Source organism: Schistocerca serialis, chromosome 3 (genome assembly GCF_023864345.2).
Source record: "Schistocerca serialis cubense isolate TAMUIC-IGC-003099 chromosome 3, iqSchSeri2.2, whole genome shotgun sequence".
NCBI classification, from domain to species: domain Eukaryota; kingdom Metazoa; phylum Arthropoda; class Insecta; order Orthoptera; family Acrididae; genus Schistocerca; species Schistocerca serialis.
This window is the reverse complement of record NC_064640.1, coordinates 439135765-439154915: the sequence shown is the minus strand read 5'-3', so window position 1 is coordinate 439154915 and position 19151 is coordinate 439135765. Positions and strand designations below refer to the sequence as shown.

Here is a 19151-nt window from a genome sequence, read left to right as displayed (position 1 = left end):
TTCCCTTAACAAATTGCAATGTGATTCCATCTTAAGACAAGGAATGCTACTCAGTCCTGAGCATTATTCATTTGCAAACAACTTGGTGATGTGTCTGTTACTATTACATCCCTGTAAAAATCTCAACATGGTTCAGGGATTAATTTTTCACTGGGACCTAATGCTGCAGACGAAGAACCATGCAAACACCTAGGATGACAAAGGTTCCACGTCATACATCATGTACACCAAGGCCCACCAGGCAACAAGGTAGACACCAGTGCATTCACCCTTGCTTTTGAGGTGCATTCACTTGCAGGAAACGTCAAAATCATGTGCGACTGTTTTGATGGGTAACTCCATGTTTCTCATCCCTGATGTGGTGTTTCAAATGCCAGCATTTTGGGATATGGCTTCCCAGTGTACATACATTTGTGGAGACAGTGGCGACCACTTCACAAAATCTTACCATGTACACTACCAATTGCCTATGTCATTTGTGGCAATGACCACCCTCCTCAAATTCTGAAGTGTGCTAACCTACTCAAGGAATGCAAAACTCAGGAACTGAAGGTCACAGATTGTGTGTCATTTTTGGAAACTCAGAAAAAATGTCTGTCTGTATCCAGTGTAAATAAAAGTGACCTTTGCCTCTACTGTGGCCAAATCATCAGCAGTACTAGGTGTATTTAGTCCCAGGACATTGACACCCAGCAGTTGCACAAGTAAGCTTGACGATGGGAGTGATAGGCTCTCCATTCTCATGTTTCTTGCACCACGATCTTCAGGAACCACTCCTCACATCCAGCTGGAGCAGCAGCTTTCTCATCCAGTCTATATTGGTAACAGGGTTCTCTCTCAGGAACCCTCTCAAGGGAAATCCACAGATTGAGCCCCAACACCAGCCAGTGGCTGAAGAAGCCACAGACTGTGTGTCCCAGGGCTGCCCATTCTTTTTCTGTTCCTACACTCACAGCAGATAAGACCTTGCAATAAGAATAAGAAGAAGTAGGAGAAGCAGAAGAAGGCTACTGCAGTGATCCAGGAGGCACTAGATGCCCTCCTACACGGTTGGACTCTGAACTGATGTATGTTGGAATTGTCCCACTTCCACATGTGACACAGTGATACTGTGTTGTGATCTGTCCTCCTGGCTCCCTCATTCTAACCAGGACATCCTCAACACGATGATCCAATGGATCCCCAATGGATACTGCTGTCCACATGCCAGAACAACAAAAACAACAACGACAACAACAACAACGGCAGCAGCAAAATTCTGTAAGTCTGTCTTTGTACAAGATGGCTGAGAAACCACAGCAGACCACCATCTGGTTGGGTTGGGAACAACAATCTGACAGGCTCTCTCTAAACTCCAATACCAAATTGTGGTCTTTTTTGATCTCTATTGGTATACGACACTGCTTGATGCCATCACATTTTACTTACCCTCCATGACTGGGGCATTCGAGGTTCCTACACATTTCAGTTCATTGGTTTGTATTCCTCAGATAGTTTTGAATTAGAGTTGGTACATCGCTGAGCTCCAAAAGAACATCCCACAAGACTCCATGCAATGTGTTCCACTCTTCCTCATTGTCATCAATGGGCTGGTGACATATGTTGGACCACTACCCCTACATTGTATGTTGACAACATTTGCATTTAGTGTAGCTCCCAGTATAAAGCCTTGGCTGAACACCAGCTCCAAGGTACCACTTGAATTGCTTCCGCTTCCAATTGTCTGCTGCATAAACTCAAATCGTGTATTTCTATCATCACACCATGGCCCATTATGATGCAAAACTCTATTTGGGTCCCCGTTACTTGGATTTTGTTTCCTTCAAGACTAGTGCCACAGACCAGACTATTCCTTGCTGAGGTCGGGGTCTTCCCTTGTGTGGGATTACCATTGGAATGTACCAAGAGTCCCTCTACCAGGATCTGACCTAACATCCTTTGAATGTATTCCCTGTGATTTCCTGCACATGCTTCCTTGTTTAGTACCCAGACCATGAATTAGGATGATCTATTAGAAGGACTTAAAGTTTCATTCATTCCCATGGACTTCCAGTGTCTGTTCCTCTCAGATCTTCAGGTTTATCAGGGAACTACCATCATTTACAGTGATGGCTTTAAAACCAAGGATGGGAAAAGATATGCTTTTAACTGTCCCACCAATCAGGAATAACAGTTGTTACTAGGAATGTGTAACGTTTTTTGTGGCAGAGTTGATAGCCATTAATAGAGCCCTATATATTTACTAAACAGTTCTTCCTCAGTCATGTTTTAATGTGTAGTGACACGACAAGCAGTCTCCAGGTTATTGACTGATGTTATCTTGTCACCTCATGATATCTGTCATTCATGACTTTATCTTTGACCTGAGTCACACTGCCTGCTTAGTTGTCTTTACATGGATCTCTTAAGTCATGTGGATATCCCAGGGAATGAATTGCCAGACAGTTTGGCTAGAGAAGCAATTACATGCCCAATATTCATTCTGATGATCCCAGGTATGCCTTTGCAGGTGAAAATAAGACCTCTCCTCACTCAAAGGTGGAACATCATCTGGAGGGCTACTGCTTCCTTTGATAACCTCTGCACTATGAGGGAGACCACTGCTAAATGGAAATCCTCCGGGAATGAATCCACTGTCCTATATGCCCTCCTCATTGATCATAACAGATTAACCCATAGTTGCGTTTTATGTAATAAACCACCACCCTGTTCTGGTTGCAAAGGCTTACAGTCATTAGATCCTGATTTAATGCCCCTCATCCTGGCTTTCGATGCAAAGCACGGTGTTCACTTTCTTTGCCTCTGATACTGACAAACAGCTTGTGGACAGTGAAACTGGTTCTCTCTTTTCTCTGTGAAAGTGGTATTTATTCTCAGATATAACATTTTAAACTACATAAGGGGTGGGGGCAGGGTGGTTGGGGTTGGGGTATCTCCCATTATGTGCTGGATCTGGGGGACCCACTATCCTACCTCATTTACCAGCCAGCTGATCACAGTGATGAATAAGGGATGCTGTTTCCCTCCCTGCCGTCGTTGGATAAGCAGCTGCAGCAGCAAGTCATATACTCCTAGCTCACTCATTTGTTACATAGTTTAATTCTTAATTTCTTTGCGTGTTTTTGGTACTTGCATTGTCTAATTCATAAATTTCTGGCATATTATAGTATTTGAGAGTTGTAGCATCGCGTTTTAGTACCTGAATAGTGTTAAATCACGTAGTCTCCTTCCGCCGCCGAGCAGTGTGTCAGCAGTGCGCAAGTAGCAGCATTACTGCATTTACTAGGCAGTCTTGTATTTTAATAACTTTTTAAATTTTGTGTCGATTTGTTTGCGCTCTCTGTAGATTAGTTCAGACGTTCTTTGCACAACAGTTTTTAGCATGGATAGGGACTGCAACTGCTGTGTTCGGATGCAGGCTGAGTTGGCATCCCTTCGCTCTCAGCTTCAGGCAGTGTTGGCTTCGGTCACACAGCTTGAGGCTGTTGCCAATGGGCATCACTGTGGGGTTCCGGATGGGGGTTTGTCGGGGACCGCCAGCTCGTTCCACGCATCCCCCGATCGGACTACGACTGTGGTTGCCCGGGATACTGCCCGCATTGAGGCTGATCCCTCACCTGTGGTAGAGTGGGAGGTCGTCTCAAGGTGTGGCAGGGGGCGAAAGACATTCCGGAGGGCTGAACGGAAGGCCTCTCCAGTTTGTCTGACGAACCAGTTTCAGGCTCTGTCTCAGGCTGATACTGATCTTCGGCCTGACATGGCTGCTTGTCATGTTCCAGAGGTTGCCCCTCAGTCGGCAAGATCCGGGCGGTCGCAGAGGGTGGGCTTACTGGTAGTTGGGAGGTCCAACGTCAGGCGCGTAATGGGGCCCCTTAGGGATATGACAGCAAGAGAGGGGAAGAAAACCAATGTGCACTCCGTGTGCATACCGGGGGGAGTCATTCCAGATGTGGAAAGGGTCCTTCCGGAAGCCATGAAGGGTACAGGGTGCACCCATCTGCAGGTGGTCGCTCATATCGGCACAAATGATGTGTGTCGCTATGGATCGGAGGAAATCCTCTCTGGCTTCCGGCGGCTATCTGATTTGGTGAAGACTGCCAGTCTCACTAGCGGGATGAAAGCAGAGCTCACCATCTGCAGCATCGTCGACAGGACTGACTGCAGACCTTTGGTACAGAGCCGAGTAGAGGGTCTGAATCAGAGGCTGAGACGGTTCTGCAACCGTGTGGGCTGCAGATTCCTCGACTTGCGCCATAGGGTGGTGGAGTTTCGGGTTCCGCTGGATAGGTCAGGAGTCCACTACACGCAACAAACGGCTACACGGGTAGCAGGGGTTGTGTGGCGTGGGCTGGGCGGTTTTTTAGGTTAGATGGCCTTGGGCGAGTACAGAAAGGGCAACAGCCTCAATGGGTGCAGGGCAAAGTCAGGACATGCGGGGACCAAGCAGCAATCGGTATTGTAATTGTAAACTGTCGAAGCTGCGTTGGTAAAGTACCGGAACTTCAAGCGCTGATAGAAAGCACCAAAGCCGAAATCGTTATAGGTACAGAAAGCTGGTTGAAGCCAGAGATAAATTCTGTCGAAATTTTTACAAAGGTACAGACGGTGTTTAGAAAGGATAGATTGCATGCAACCGGTGGTGGAGTGTTCATCGCTGTTAGTAGTAGTTTATCCTGTAGTGAAATAGAAGTGGATAGTTCCTGTGAATTATTATGGGTGGAGGTTACACTCAACAACTGAGCTAGGTTAATAATTGGCTCCTTTTACCGACCTCCCGACTCAGCAGCATTAGTGGCAGAACAACTGAGAGAAAATTTGGAATACATTTCACATAAATTTTCTCAGCATGTTATAGTCTTAGGTGGAGATTTCAATTTACCAAATATAGACTGGGACACTCAGATGTTTAGGACGGGTGGTAGGGACAGAGCATCGAGTGACATTATACTGAGTGCACTATCCGAAAATTACCTCGAGCAATTAAACAGAGAACCAACTCGTGGAGATAACATCTTGGACCTACTGATAACAAACAGACCCGAACTTTTCGACTCTGTATGTACGGAACAGGGAATCAGTGATCATAAGACCATTGCAGCATCCCTGAATATGGAAGTTAGTAGGAATATAAAAAAAGGGAGGAATGTTTATCTGTTTAGCAAGAGTAATAGAAGGCAGATTTCAGACTACCTAACAGATCAAAACGAAAATTTCTGTTCCGACACTGACAATGTTGAGTGTTTATGAAAAAAGTTCAAGGAAATCGTAAAATGCATTTTAGACAGGTACGTGCCGAGTAAAACTGTGAGGGACGGGAAAAACCCACCTTGGTACAACAACAAAGTTAGGAAACTACTGCGAAAGCAAAGAGAGCTTCACTCCAAGTTTAAACGCAGCCAGAACCTCTCAGACAAACAGAAGCTAAATGATGTCAAAGTTAGCGTAAGGAGGGCTATGCGTGAAGCGTTCAGTGAATTCGAAAGTAAAATTCTATGTACCGACTTGACAGAAAATCCTAGGAAGTTCTGGTCTTACGTTAAATCAGTAAGTGGCTCGAAACAGCATATCCAGACACTCCGGGATGATGATGGCATTGAAACAGAGGATGACACGCGTAAAGCTGAAATACTAAACACCTTTTTCCAAAGCTGTTTCACAGAGGAAGACCACACTGCAGTTCCTTCTCTTAAATCCTCGCACAAACGAAAAAATGGCTGACATCGAAATAAGTGTCCAAGGAATAGAAAAGCAACTGGAATCACTCAACAGAGGAAAGTCCACTGGACCTGATGGGATACCAAGTCGATTCTACACAGAGTACGCGAAAGAACTTGCCCCCCTTCTAACAGCCGTGTACCGCAAGTCTCTAGAGGAACGGAAGGTTCCAAATAAGTGGAAAAGAGCACAGGTAGTCCCAGTCTTCAAGAAGGGTCGTCGAGCAGATGCGCAAAACTATAGACCTATATCTCTGATGTCGATCTATTGTAGAATTTTAGAACATGTTTTTTGCTCGAGTATCGTGTCGTTTTTGGAACCCAGAATCTACTATGTAGGAATCAACATGGATTCCGGAAACAGCGATCGTGTGAGACCCAACTCGCTTTATTTGTTCATGAGACCCAGAAAATATTAGATACAGGCTCCCAGGTAGATGCTATTTTTCTTGACTTCCGGAAGGCATTCGATACAGTTCCGCACTGTCGCCTGATAAACAAAGTAAGAGTCTACGGAATATCAGACCAGCTGTGTGGCTGGATTGAAGAGTTTTTAGCAAACAGAACACAGCATGTTGTTATCAATGGAGAGATGTCTACAGACATTAAAGTAACCTCTGGCGTGCCACAGGGGTGTGTTATGGGACCATTGCTTTTCACAATATATATAAATGACCTAGTAGATAGTGTCGGAATTCCCATGTGGCTTTTCGCGGATGATGCTGTAGTATACAGAGAAGTTGCAGCATTAGAAAATTGTAGCGAAATGCAGGAAGATCTGCAGCGGATAGGCACTTGGTGCAGGGAGTGGCACCTGACCCTTAACATAGACAAATGTAATGTATTGCGAATACATAGAAAGAAGGATCCTTTATTGTATGATTATATAATAGCGGAACAAACACTGGTAGCAGTTACTTCTGTAAAATATCTGGGAGTATGCGTGCGGAACGATTTGAAGTGGAATGATCATATAAAATTAATTGTTGGTAAGGTGGGTACCAGGTTGAGATTCATTGGGAGAGTCCTTAGAAAATGTAGTCCACCAACAAAGGAGGTGGCTTACAAAACACTCGTTCGACCTATACTTGAGTATTGCTCATCAGTGTGGGATCCGTACCAGATCGGGTTGACGGAGGAGATAGAGAAGATCCAAAGAAGAGCAGCGCGTTTTGTCACAGGATTATTTGGTAACCGTGATAGCGTTACGGAGATGTTTAACAAACTCAAGTGGCAGACGCTGCAAGAGAGCCGCTCTGCTATCGCGGTGTAGCTTGCTCGCCAGGTTTCGAGAGGGTGCGTTTCTGGATGAGGTATCGAATATATTGCTTCCCCCTACTTATACCTCCCGAGGAGATGACGAATCTAAAATTAGAGAGATTAGAGCGCGCACGGAGGCTTTCAGACAGTCGTTCTTCCCGCGAACCATACGCGACTGGAACAGGAAAGGGAGGTAATGACAGTGGCACATAAAGTTCCCTCCGCCACACACCGTTGGGTGGCTTGCAGAGTATAAATGTAGATGTAGATGTAGACTGTAATGGACTGGGGTAGGGATAGCTGTGGGAGAGATTGCCTCTGTCACATGCACAGTCCCAGGTGACACACACATGGCCCCACACATATATACTGACCTGATTATTTCCCTCACCTTGTTTTATTATTGTTGGTCTGGCTGATGCCCATTACTTTTTTATCCTTCTCGATTTTTTAATATGCATCTCTTGGCTAGAAGGCATTCTTTACACTCTAATTGTCTTTGCCTTTAATTGGGTTGGTGGGGAGGTGCTACTCAAAACTCTCTCCTGACATAGACGAGCCTCATCTGCTCTGACCTATGTACTGGTCTGACCAAACTACTTTCACTTATCTTTAAATTATATCTCAGCTATGGCATCAATATTGCTTTCAAGGCCTCATTTTTATGACTCCTGCATACTCTAATTTGATCAAATTTGTGGCGGATGTCGCTAACTCCAGATAAATTACCTCTTGATCTAGGGTCTTGTGACCTCACTGTCTAGTCCTTTAACTCCAACAAAAAAAAAAAAAAAAAAAAAAAAAAAAACCAAACAACCACCAAACAGTTTAGTTACAAGTGTGGAAAGTGATAAATCTCTTGCGAGAGATGCTTGCTGCAGTATTGGCTAAAGCCTAGGTGCTTCTGAATCTCATAGACAGGAATAAATGTGCTGTTTCCCATGATGCTAACATGCTACCAAGAAACTCAAGTCAATATTGATGTTTAGCACTTTTCGTATGTTCCTCTGAACCACAACCCATTTAATCAAAACAGTAACAAGCTTTGACTTTGCATGCTGTCTGCAGTATGGGTTGGTGAGCAACCCTTTTTTATTTATGATCACACACATAGTGACCTCAGAAAGTAAATTACACATTTGATCTCATAACAAAACCATTGTGCAACAAGAGTGGCACATCAGAGTACATGTTCTGGATATCCTGCAGACATAAATTCTGGAAACAGTATGGATAGCAGGTGCATCACAGTGTGAGACTGAAGTGGTGAAGCAGCTGGAAGTGTACTCAAAAATTGAAGTATCTGGTACAGAACAAGTCTTATGGGAAAACTGTCTAAATTTCACGAAGATTCACTACGAAATTCTGGTGGTGTAGGGACCAAATGCAATGTTGCATCCAGTCATAGTTAAATGATGCAACATTGTCATGAAGGCTGCACATATGTGGGTGATGATGATCCTGAAGGAAGATCTTGCATCAAGTGGTTTCCATCTTTTTACCAAGGTGTTCTTGCGCAGGGGGGGATAGATTATTGAGTGATGAGGACATTCACATAGTGGTCATTGCATGGCTCCATAACCAAGGAGCGGATGTATTTTGTTGAGGAACTGAATGATTGAAAGAATGTTCAGACAGTTGTTTATAGAGACTTGGGGTCTGTATTGAAAAATATTGTAATGTATCTGAGAAGTGTACTGCAGCATTAAATAAAAATTACTTGGTGTGCCATAATAATGTGTAACTTTTATTTTGAAATCCCCTCATAGTGCTAACAGCTGAATGACATGGATGTCTGTCTAAATGGCTGTTTCCCTTAACTCTCACCAAGATGTAATTAATGACTCTTTCTTGCTCTTAAATTACCTATTGCAGACAAAAGAGAGTTTTTACATGAAATATGTGTTGTCTTTCAGGAAATAATATGTAAGACGTTGTGGAATCACAGTTGTTATCTACCCTTAGCAGTTTCAAAGATGTTTTTATATTTAAAGAATATCTCTTCAGGAAGTGAAAGTTCAAAGTTGTTACTAGTGACACAGTGCTACTGTCTGGTAGGGAAACTTGTTCATAATCTATGTTTATTGCATAATTGCTGTAGGTAATAGATGTAAGCTGTCTCTATTTACCCAATTGGAAAGAACTCAAATTAACATAACACAGCTAGATATTGTGCTTGAGCTACTACCAGAAGTAAATTGTTTGCTTTGGCAGCAAAAAATAAATAAATAAAATAAATATTTGCCCATCAGCATAATTGTGTTTTGCGGTTATGATGCAACAGAGTGGGTTTGAAAGCCTCTTTGTAATAGATGACTCAGAATTTTGCCATTTGCTGTTCAAGAAAAAAGTTCCATATGTTCGTAGTTAATTACAATGAATAACAACTATGATGTGAGTTAGAAATACATAACAGGTTTTCTTACAATCAGGTGAAATGCTGCTTGCGAAGAAACACAAAGCATCACGTGAAATTCGTTCCCAGCTTGAACATCTGCTCGCAGCATGGCGTCAGCTTTTGAAAGACTCAAATAATCATGGTCAAGGGTTGGAAGAAGCCCAAGATATTTTGGAGTTCAACAACCAAGTGGAAAAGATTGAGTCGTGGATAAGAGACAAGGTAATATATTTAATGAAGTATCTGAAGTACAGGAATAAATTTTGTTTCTGGGTTCGAATTTGGTGTATAACAGTTGAACAGTATAACAGCATTTATTCATTTATTGAATTACTGCATTGATGTACAGTATATTTTCAGTGATAAGGAGTGTTATATGTTAGAACATACAACTTGTAATAGATAATTAGACTACTTTACAGAAATGTTTTGCCTTCTGAAAGAGAGAAATTATTGTAAAAACTCAATCTTTCTTTTAGACAGATGTTTATCATTCTCAGCTTCTGCTGGAAATCAGTTTAAATGGAAGTTGGCCTGAAATGCGCATGCATGCAGAGTATAGGGACTATGAGAACTATTTTCATTCACTTGGGTTAAATAGTGTGAGCAGTCAGAAGTAATTGAGAAATGGATGAGAATGATTTTCTCACCTATGTTGATGGTATCTCTCTCAAATTGGTTGGCTTTTGAAGAAGCACCAAATCAAATATATCCTCTATCTTGACCAAGAGCAGGATTCATCAGATCAGCAGAGGTCACGCTGGTTGGAAGTTATTCTGAATGAGGAATGGTGGAACAGTCTGTACATTAGCCTGGCATAACTCCCGATGTTGACTAACTTCTCAGAGGCTGTGCGCCAGCCTAGGTACTGCCAATGCAGAGCGTGGGCTATTTCCAGGAACATGACTTGTAGAGGGAAATAGCACCTCCTCTTGATGTTTGGAACACTGTTAGGTGACAAGAATAGTGCCTACAATGTTAGCGTCCAGAGTTCCTGGCGATAGCAAGTTGTGTTGTAATTGTTGCTGTTGTGCTGGCTTGTTACCCGTAACTGTTATTACTGAACTAGTGTGCAGGTCTTGGTAGAATATGGATGTTGCCTGAGGCTAGACCACCCATGAGATGTGACTGTGCAATGGTTGCTGTCTGGTCGTATTATAGGTGTGGACACTGCATCTCATATTCCTTGTGAGAAAGGTGGTAGAGCCACCTTGCAAGCAGCTGGAAGATCCAAATGGTGAGATTATTGGTTCCAGAGGATTGGGGAAGGATGGGGAAGGAAATTGGTTATGCCCTGTGAATGGAACCATCGCAGCATTTGCCTGAAGCGATTAAGGAAAATCGTGGAAATCCTAAATCAGGATGGCCGGACACGGGTTTGAACTGTCATCCTCCTGAATGCAGGTCCAGTGTGCTACCCACAGCACCACCTCACTCAGTCCATTCCCATTTGGAGAAAGATATGTCAAAGCCATCGAGTTTTTGCCGCAGAGCCTGTACTCAATCACTCCCACACGGAGAGAGACAGTGGAGCCCACCAGATTCTGAAAGGAGCGGCATTGATAGGTGACCCCAAAGGGAGCAGTGCCTTCCCTGGGTCATGTAGGTGACTACTTGTGGCTGGAGAGGAATTAACCACTGCAGTCCAGACCCCAGAACTGTCATCCAAGGATGAGAGATGTTTCCATGCAGATGTCGCACTAGCAATGGCGAACAGTGTGGGTGGTGCAAGAATAGCGTGACTGAAACAATAAACAGATTAAAGATAGGTCATTGCATCAGGACTGTTGGTGTAGAGTGGCAAGGAAAGAACATGGAAATGGAAAAGGACAGAGCAGTGGAAGAATCCATTGAGAACAAAACTGCCAGAGAATCCAGTGTATAGAGCAGCACTGCAGGAAGAGGCAGAGCACTTGAAAGATTGGTATGTTGAGTGCTTGCCACTGGATTATGCATAAGATCATGGAAAGGAAATGTAGGCCTTAGGTAAAGAATGGTGAATGGAGGGTTGCATTGAGCCAAGGAGGCTGGCAGGAGGAGGAGAAGGAGTGGCGCACCGAAGGTGGTTGCTCCTTGGAGCCCAGAAGACCCTGGAGACACAGATAGGTTGGTTGCATGGGGCCAGTGGTGGTGCTGCCAGACAGTTATCAGTGCCCTCAAGAAGGACATCACCCATCACTGCCTCACCCCATCAAATGGACAGAGTGACTGGTGCAGCATCGTCAGGTGTGGATGGAGGAGGGCGGAGACCAGGCAACAGATGAGGTTCACTGCAGTGGAATGGAACTCGAGTCCCATGGGGAACAGACATCTCAAGCAAGGCCATCCTCAGAAGAAGGCCTGCTGTGGCTGCAACATGCAGATGCAGCAGGAAGCAGCATCAGATGGTGGAGGAGTGTGGTGGTTGGGCGGCAGATGGGGCTCAATGCTGCTGGTACATACTATAGTCCTCTCACCCAGAAATTGGAAAAAGGCCCGAGTATCAGGCAAGAAGACCATACAGAAAAGGCATGATATAATAGAGGTCACATTAAGTCCAGGGCAGAAAATGAGAGATGGAACCAAAGGCAAAATGAAAAGCCTCATGCTAATGACAGGATAAGAACCAAAAAGGTTGGGCACTAGAGCTATATTGGCAAAGTTGGCAGACCTAATCAGCAAGTAGAAACAACTTTGAGCTTGACGGAGGGCAAAAATGTAGCATGTTGTCACTAAACCTGGTATGTCATGAGATTGAGATAATTGTTGCTTATCTGTTAAAGAGATGAGTAACAATGCAAAGAAATTGGTAACTTTAGGTGGTAACAATGGCAATGGACATAACAATATCGAGAACTGTGTCACCAATGACAGAAAGGGATGTTGCAAAATGTGAAATAGTGTTGCTAATGACAGAAATGGACATTGACAGGAAGAGTTGTACCCTCATCACCAGTCCGTTGCCCAAAGCATTGTTGTCCTTGGGAAATGCCTGTCATGCTGCACTGTGGGGAAGCAACAGGAATTAGCATTGGCAGAACTGGAGGGGGCAGCAAATGAGAAGAAATTGCTGTATGGTCGAAACTATCCTTGTCTCCAATCTGTTATGTTGGAATTTGGTACATACAGATAAAACAACAGTCAAGTAGACTAGAAGTAACAACACATTTGCTGAGTGTACTGTTACAGGAAGAAATAACACTATCAGGCAACTGTGCAGATTGTGAGGGTTACAGGAAGACATACCACTTAGAATGTAACTACCTAGGGAGTTACTAGAGGAGATATCACCAAGCTGATAACTCCATTGAACTTGTGCGATGGAGCCAACTCCATTGAACTTGTGCGATGGAGCCCTAACAGTGAGGTGGAGTTAAAGGCCTATATCAGTGAATCAGTCTCCACTGAGAGGAGGATTTGTCAGATCAGCAGAGATCAGTGTTGGCCGAGAGTTACTCTAATTGAGTAACTGTGGAGCATTTGATGCAACTGCGTGATGCAGTTCCTGTTGATGAATGGCTTCTTGGAGGCCACATGCTGGGCTAAATACTACCAAGACGGAGGTATACATCACGAATTATTTCCGAGTATGTTACGTGTGAAGAGAGAGAGTCCTACAATGGCTGTGCCTTCTATCATGACTTGGAATGCTGGCACGTGGCAAGAATAGTGCCTGCAGTAGTAGCATCCTGATTTCCTGGTAATAACAAGCTGCTTTATACCACTACCCAGAACTGTTACTGTTGTGCTGGCTTGTAGACATCTGTGCAGGAAACGGATCATGCCTGAGGCTGGGCCACTTGTGAGACATGGGTATGTTGCAGTTGCCATTCAGTAGGAGTGCAGGTGCAGACACCACACTATTAATTAAACTGGACACAATTTGGAGGAGAGAGATTGGTCAAAAGTTGTTAGTTTTGTGCTTGTCTTCTTTCTTGTGAAAAGCAATTGTTATCGAGGTTTTCAGTGATTGTGGGGAAACTCCATTAGTGGTCATATTCACAACACTCTTACAATTTTATTAACAAATTTTGCTCTGACTGGTACTAAATTGGAAGGAATTTCTTGCACTTATAATAATTATGAAAATTTTCTTCAAAGTTACTGACACTAAAAAGAGCGGGTGGGGCGCACACACACACACACACACACACACACACACACACACACACACACACACACACACGCGCACAATATGTGTATATTGGTGTATGCATATGTGGATGCGATATTTTCTTATTACCTGTGTGAAGTTGCCAGATGTAAGTATTCAGTAGAACATGTGACCAAGAAAAGAGAGATGGAAAAGAGAACATTGAGAACTAAGTGTCTCAAAACAGGATGATGATTGTGCAATGGAGATGAAACCCAAAGAAATGAAAACCAAAATACTTGGTGTCTAATGCTAAACCTTTGTATATTTTCTGTCTGTATTTTCTCTTTGTTGTTTACAATGCATTTTGTCTTTTGGTTCATTTATGTTTTTTCCCCTTCTTTTGTTACATCTGTAGGAAATGATGGTTCAAGCTGGTGACACTGGCCGTGACTATGAGCACTGCTTGGAGCTTCAACGTAAACTTGATGATGTTGATTCAGATATGCGAGTTGATGACTCTCGTATGAAGTCGATCAATGTTCTGGCAGAAAAGTTGATTAGGCAAGGTCGTAGTGATACCCGTAGCGTACACCAGCGCCGAGATGACTTGAACAGCAAGTAAGATTTTCAGCTAAAATTTGGGATTTTTAGGTCATCACACTATTTACAAACATTTTATAACATATCATTTATCTATTTTATAACATAGCAATTATCTAGCTTGATACAGATGTTGTATAAAATATTACTGCCATTTTGGCTTATAGGAATAAAAGAAATATAATATTCTCACTGGAATTAATTTATTGGATTTGAAGTAGAAAGTAAAAGTATGATCATAATGGGGAACTTCTTCCTTGTCTCAGATGGCGTGCTCTACAGGGTTCTTTGAGTAAATATAGGGAAAAATTAGCTGGAGCTCTGGAAGTACATGCATTCAATCGTGATGTGGATGATACAAGTCAGAGAGTTGCAGAAAAGGCAGTTGCAATGAGCTCAGAGGATGTAGGACGTGATCTATCAGCTGTAGAGCAGTTGCAGAGGAAGCACGAAGAACTTGAAAGGGATATGATTGCTATTGAAGACAAGCTGAAGGTACGTGCTAAATTTTGTACCCGATGTGTTACTCAAAGGCCGTTAACATTGTGTAAAATAATATACTTCCATAAGTGATGGTGAACTATTATTTATACACTATGTGATCAAAAGTATCCAGACACCCCCAAACACATATGTTTTTCCTATTTGGTGCAATGTGCTGGCACCTAATGCCAGGTACTCCATATCAGCAACCTTAGTAGTCATTAGACATCATGAAAGAGAGACATCATGAAAGAGCAGAATGGGGCACTCCATGGAACTTATGGACACTGAACATGGTCAGGTGATTGGGTGTCACTTGTGTCATATGTCTGTATGCAAGATTTCCACACTCCTAAACATCCCTTCCTCCACTGTTTCCAATGTGATAGTAAAGTGGAAATGTGATGGGACATGTACAGCACAAAAGCGTATGAGCGCACCTTGTCTGTTGGTTGACAGAGACCGCCGACAGTTGAAGAGGGTCATAATGTGTAATAGGCTGACATTTATCCAGACCATCACCCAGGAATTCCAAACTGCATCTGTACCCACTGCAAGTACTATGACAGTTAGGCAGTAGATGAGAAAACTTGGATTTCATGGTTGAGCAGCTGCTGATAAGCCACACATCACACCGGTTAATGCCAAATGACACGTCGCTTGGTGTAAGGAGCGTAAACATTGGATGATTGAACAGTGGAAAAACGTTGTGTGGAGTGACAAATCACAGTACACAATTTGGCTATCCAATGGCAGGGTGTGCGTATGGTGAATGCCCGGTGAATGTTATCTGCCAGCGTATGTAGTGCCAGTGCCAACAATAAAATTCGGAGGCGGGAGTGTTATGGTGTGGCCATGTTTTTTCATGGCGGGGGCTTGCACCGCTTGTTGTTTTGTGTGGCACTACCACAGCACAGGCCTACATTGATGTTTTAAGCACCTTCTTGCTTCCCACTGTTTAAGAGCAATTCGGGGATGGCGATTGCATCTTTCAACATGATTGAGCACCTGTTCATAATGCAAGGCCTGTGGCGGAGTGGTTACACAACAGTAACATCCCTGTAATGGACTGGCCTGCACACAGTCCTGACCTGAATCCTACAGACAACCTTGGGGATGTTTAGGAACGCCGACTTCGTGCCAGGCCTCACCGACCGACAACGATACCTCTCCTCAGTGCAGCACTCCATGAAGAATGGTCTGTCATTTCCCAAGAAACCTTCCAGCACCTGATTGAACTTATGTCTGCGAGAGTCATCAAGGCAAAGTGTGGACCAACACCATATTTAATTCCAGCATTAGCGATAGAGGGCGCCAAGAACTTGTAAGTCATTTTCAGCCAGGTGTGGGGATACTTTTGATCACATAGTGTATGTAAGATACAGTTTCCGGCAATTGTTGCAGAAATTCAAGTAACAGTTGTGAATAATTTTTGCTTCAGTTGCTTTTAAGCATTCAGTTCTCAATTTTAGTGGAGTATTTTTTTCTGGATGCTCCATTAGAATAATATGTAGCTCCTTGTGATTAGTAGCTTTTATGCACAATTTCACAATGATTCCCATTGGTAGCAAAATTTTATGAGCAAAAGGATTATTTTAGCACAAAATTAAACACTATGTTGCAACACTGATATCTCTACCACTAGATGCTGATCATGCTTGGTACAATCATGTATTCATTATATACTATTAATTAATATCCACATTGTTTTGTGTAACTGTTCTGCATAGTGTTTGCTATTGGACTGGAGAGTTGGTATCAGTGTCCTGGCTAGGAATGGAGAAGATGATTGATATGATGCCTTAGATACATTATCTTAGCACACTGTATTCTGAATATTGATGATTCATTTGGGTATAAATTAAGTGTTCCTGCAATGTCTTAATTAACACTTTTGTTCTGTTCATGACTGGTAGCTGTGCCTATAATATTTTCCTCACTTTTTAATATGCTATGTTGATTTTTAAGAGAACAAGGACAGCACAATTTCCTTTCCCCTATTAGTTCTTCATAACCATTCTGAAGAGATAATACCAGTTTAACATCCTGTTCTTCATGAAGGGAATCCCTCCAACTGTGATTACCAATAATTTTCAATCACTGTGACAATCTCTGTAACTGCACTTTTCATGACCAGCTGACTGAATGAGTGTTAGTTAACATATCTAACGAAAATAGGTAGTAAGAGAGAGCAAGCAGCAGAAACATAATTTCTTTTGCTTTGTTGCCACACACTTTTATATCATCTGTGCACACAGGTACTGTTTGTCCTTCCCTGTCCCACCTGAATAATGGAGGCAGTGATGGTTACTACTTACCATATAAATGAAGCACTTAACTGGCAACAGGTACATAAACAAAACTGAATAATTAGGGGGAGAGAGAGAGAGAGAGAGAGAGAGAGAGGGGGGGGGGGAGGGGGGGGGAGGGGGGGGAGAGAGAGAGTGTGTGTTCGATTGAGGTAGTCCCCCAGATTCTTGATTGGGTTTAAATTTAGGGAGTATGATAAACCCATCCTGGTGCTCTTTGAACTATGCATTTACACTGCAAGCTGTGTCACATGTTGCATTTTCCTTCTGGTAGATGCCATTGTGCTGAGGAAAAACAAATTTACATAAGGGTGGACATTGTCTCCTAGTATAAATGCAGACTTTTGTTGATCCATTGTGCCTTCCAGAATGATGAGATCTTCCAGAGAATGCTACAAAAACACTCCTTCAGCCTGGATCCTTCTGACAATTGTTGCAGGGTGTTTGCTTTCAGACGCTTCACACCATGCACCCCACTGTTCATCTGTCTGATGGAGCATTAGACATGAGTCATATGTAAAGATGAAGTGTCATTGGAAGTCCATTTGCAGTTCTGGTGTGCAAATTCTAGCCGTCATTGCTGATGAACAGCAGTCAGCTTGGATGCATGGACCAGGTGCCTGCTGTGAAGGCCCATATGCAGCAGTGTTCACTGAATGGTCATTTATGAGACACTGTTGGTAACCCCTTGGTTCATCTGGGTGGTCAGTTGCTCGTCTATACACCCACACACATCTCTTCAGCCATCATTCACCTCTGTCATCTATGGTGTGTGGTGCACAACAGTTGCGTCAGCACTGGTTTTGGGTAGCGCCATTTTGCCATGCGCAGTAGACTTTAAACTCAGTAGCAAAAGAACAGTTTACAAACTTAGCTTTTCAGAAATGCTTCCACTCTGGGCCTGAAAGCCAATGATCATGTCCTTTTGGACATCAGATAAGTTGCTCCATTTCTGCATTACAAAAGTGACTGCACAGTTTTCCACATCCCCTACCCCCCAACATGCTTTGTTTACCCTCCAGTGCTAGTGCTGCCACCCACCACCTGCTGTCTGTGTGGTGTTATTGCATTTTGAACATAGGTGATGTTCACATTAATGTGACAGTACCATGCGTCTCTGACAGTTGTAGCTTCAGATTTTAAAAATTACCAGTTTTTAGTATGTCATATTTGGCTTGCTAGTTATGTGCTACAATGTTGCTTTTGGCACATTCTCCTGGGTGACTTTCTTACCTAATCCTTGAATAATCATTATTCTTAAAGCCCGGTCTTCTTTTATGCTTATTGAAGGAACCTCTAGATCTGAAACTTTTTGTTTGACTTTGTCACTCATGTATATCTGCTACCATGTAGTATGCAGAAGTTTTTTTTTATCCTTATTTGATTGTTGTAACAGCCACAGGCCAGTGGGTTTGTGACTATATCATTCCAAATGCAGAAGACCATACAACTCTCTTTTCAAGATAATAGTTTTGAAATTCTCCAAAATTTGGAGGGTTGTTAAGTCACTTGTCTTTTATTGCTATTTAGCCACCACAAGCCACAACCTGTGCGTATGTTGCAGTAAAACTGGAAAAATCTGTGATTCACATGGAGCTGAATCTTAGCTGAAAAATAAAATATAAATTAAGTGTGAATGTCAAGTAAATTATGCAGTGTTGTAAATTCTTGTTTGTGTTATAGGATCATGAGCATGAAGCACGCCGCTTGATGCAAAAACATCCAGACATTCGTGGCAAATTGGCCGAGTTGGCAGAAAGCTGGCGTGCTCTTCAGCAGCTTGCTCATCAGAGACGGAAAGCATTATCTGCTGCTCACACATTACACAAATTTCATGCAGATTTGCATGAACTTGAACTGTGGGTTGCTGATACGATTAAACGTATAGATTCGTCAGAGCTGCCAGCCACAATTGCTGAAGCAGAGGCTATGCTTGAATTACACCATGAAAGAAAGGTAAGCAAAATAAATTTTATTAATATGTGGCATTAGGTAAAATTTTGGTAATGTTGATGATATTTTGTGGCTAATAAAGAAAAAAATGAATTTTCTGTTGACCCATTTGCAACTAGATTTACTTTGCTTGACTGCTTATAAGGAGCCCAACATACCATTCTTTTTATAAAAAAAATTTTCTGTTTGGTAACATAAGTAGTGTGATGTTGCAAGACCATAGGAATGTGTAGAGAGTAAATGAATATATTTAAATTAATGACTGCAAAGTAGCTCCACCCACCAATAAGAACTTTATGAAGTCAGTAAATGGTTTTGGCATTTAAATCTGTCCATTTTGTGGGATTTTGTACTGTAGA

At 42.7% G+C, this 19151-nt stretch overlaps 1 protein-coding gene across 1 annotated transcript in view; it reads left to right on the top strand.

The window, feature by feature from the left end:
- LOC126470328 (spectrin beta chain, non-erythrocytic 2) overlaps window positions 1-19151 on the top strand; it is a 304767-nt gene that overhangs the window by 207169 nt on the left and 78447 nt on the right. Inside the window, exons 41-44 of the mRNA XM_050098113.1 lie at window positions 9407-9594; window positions 13863-14065; window positions 14314-14542; window positions 18523-18795. Of these exons, the coding sequence (XP_049954070.1) occupies window positions 9407-9594; window positions 13863-14065; window positions 14314-14542; window positions 18523-18795 (893 nt within the window). The remainder of the gene's footprint in view (window positions 1-9406; window positions 9595-13862; window positions 14066-14313; window positions 14543-18522; window positions 18796-19151) is intronic.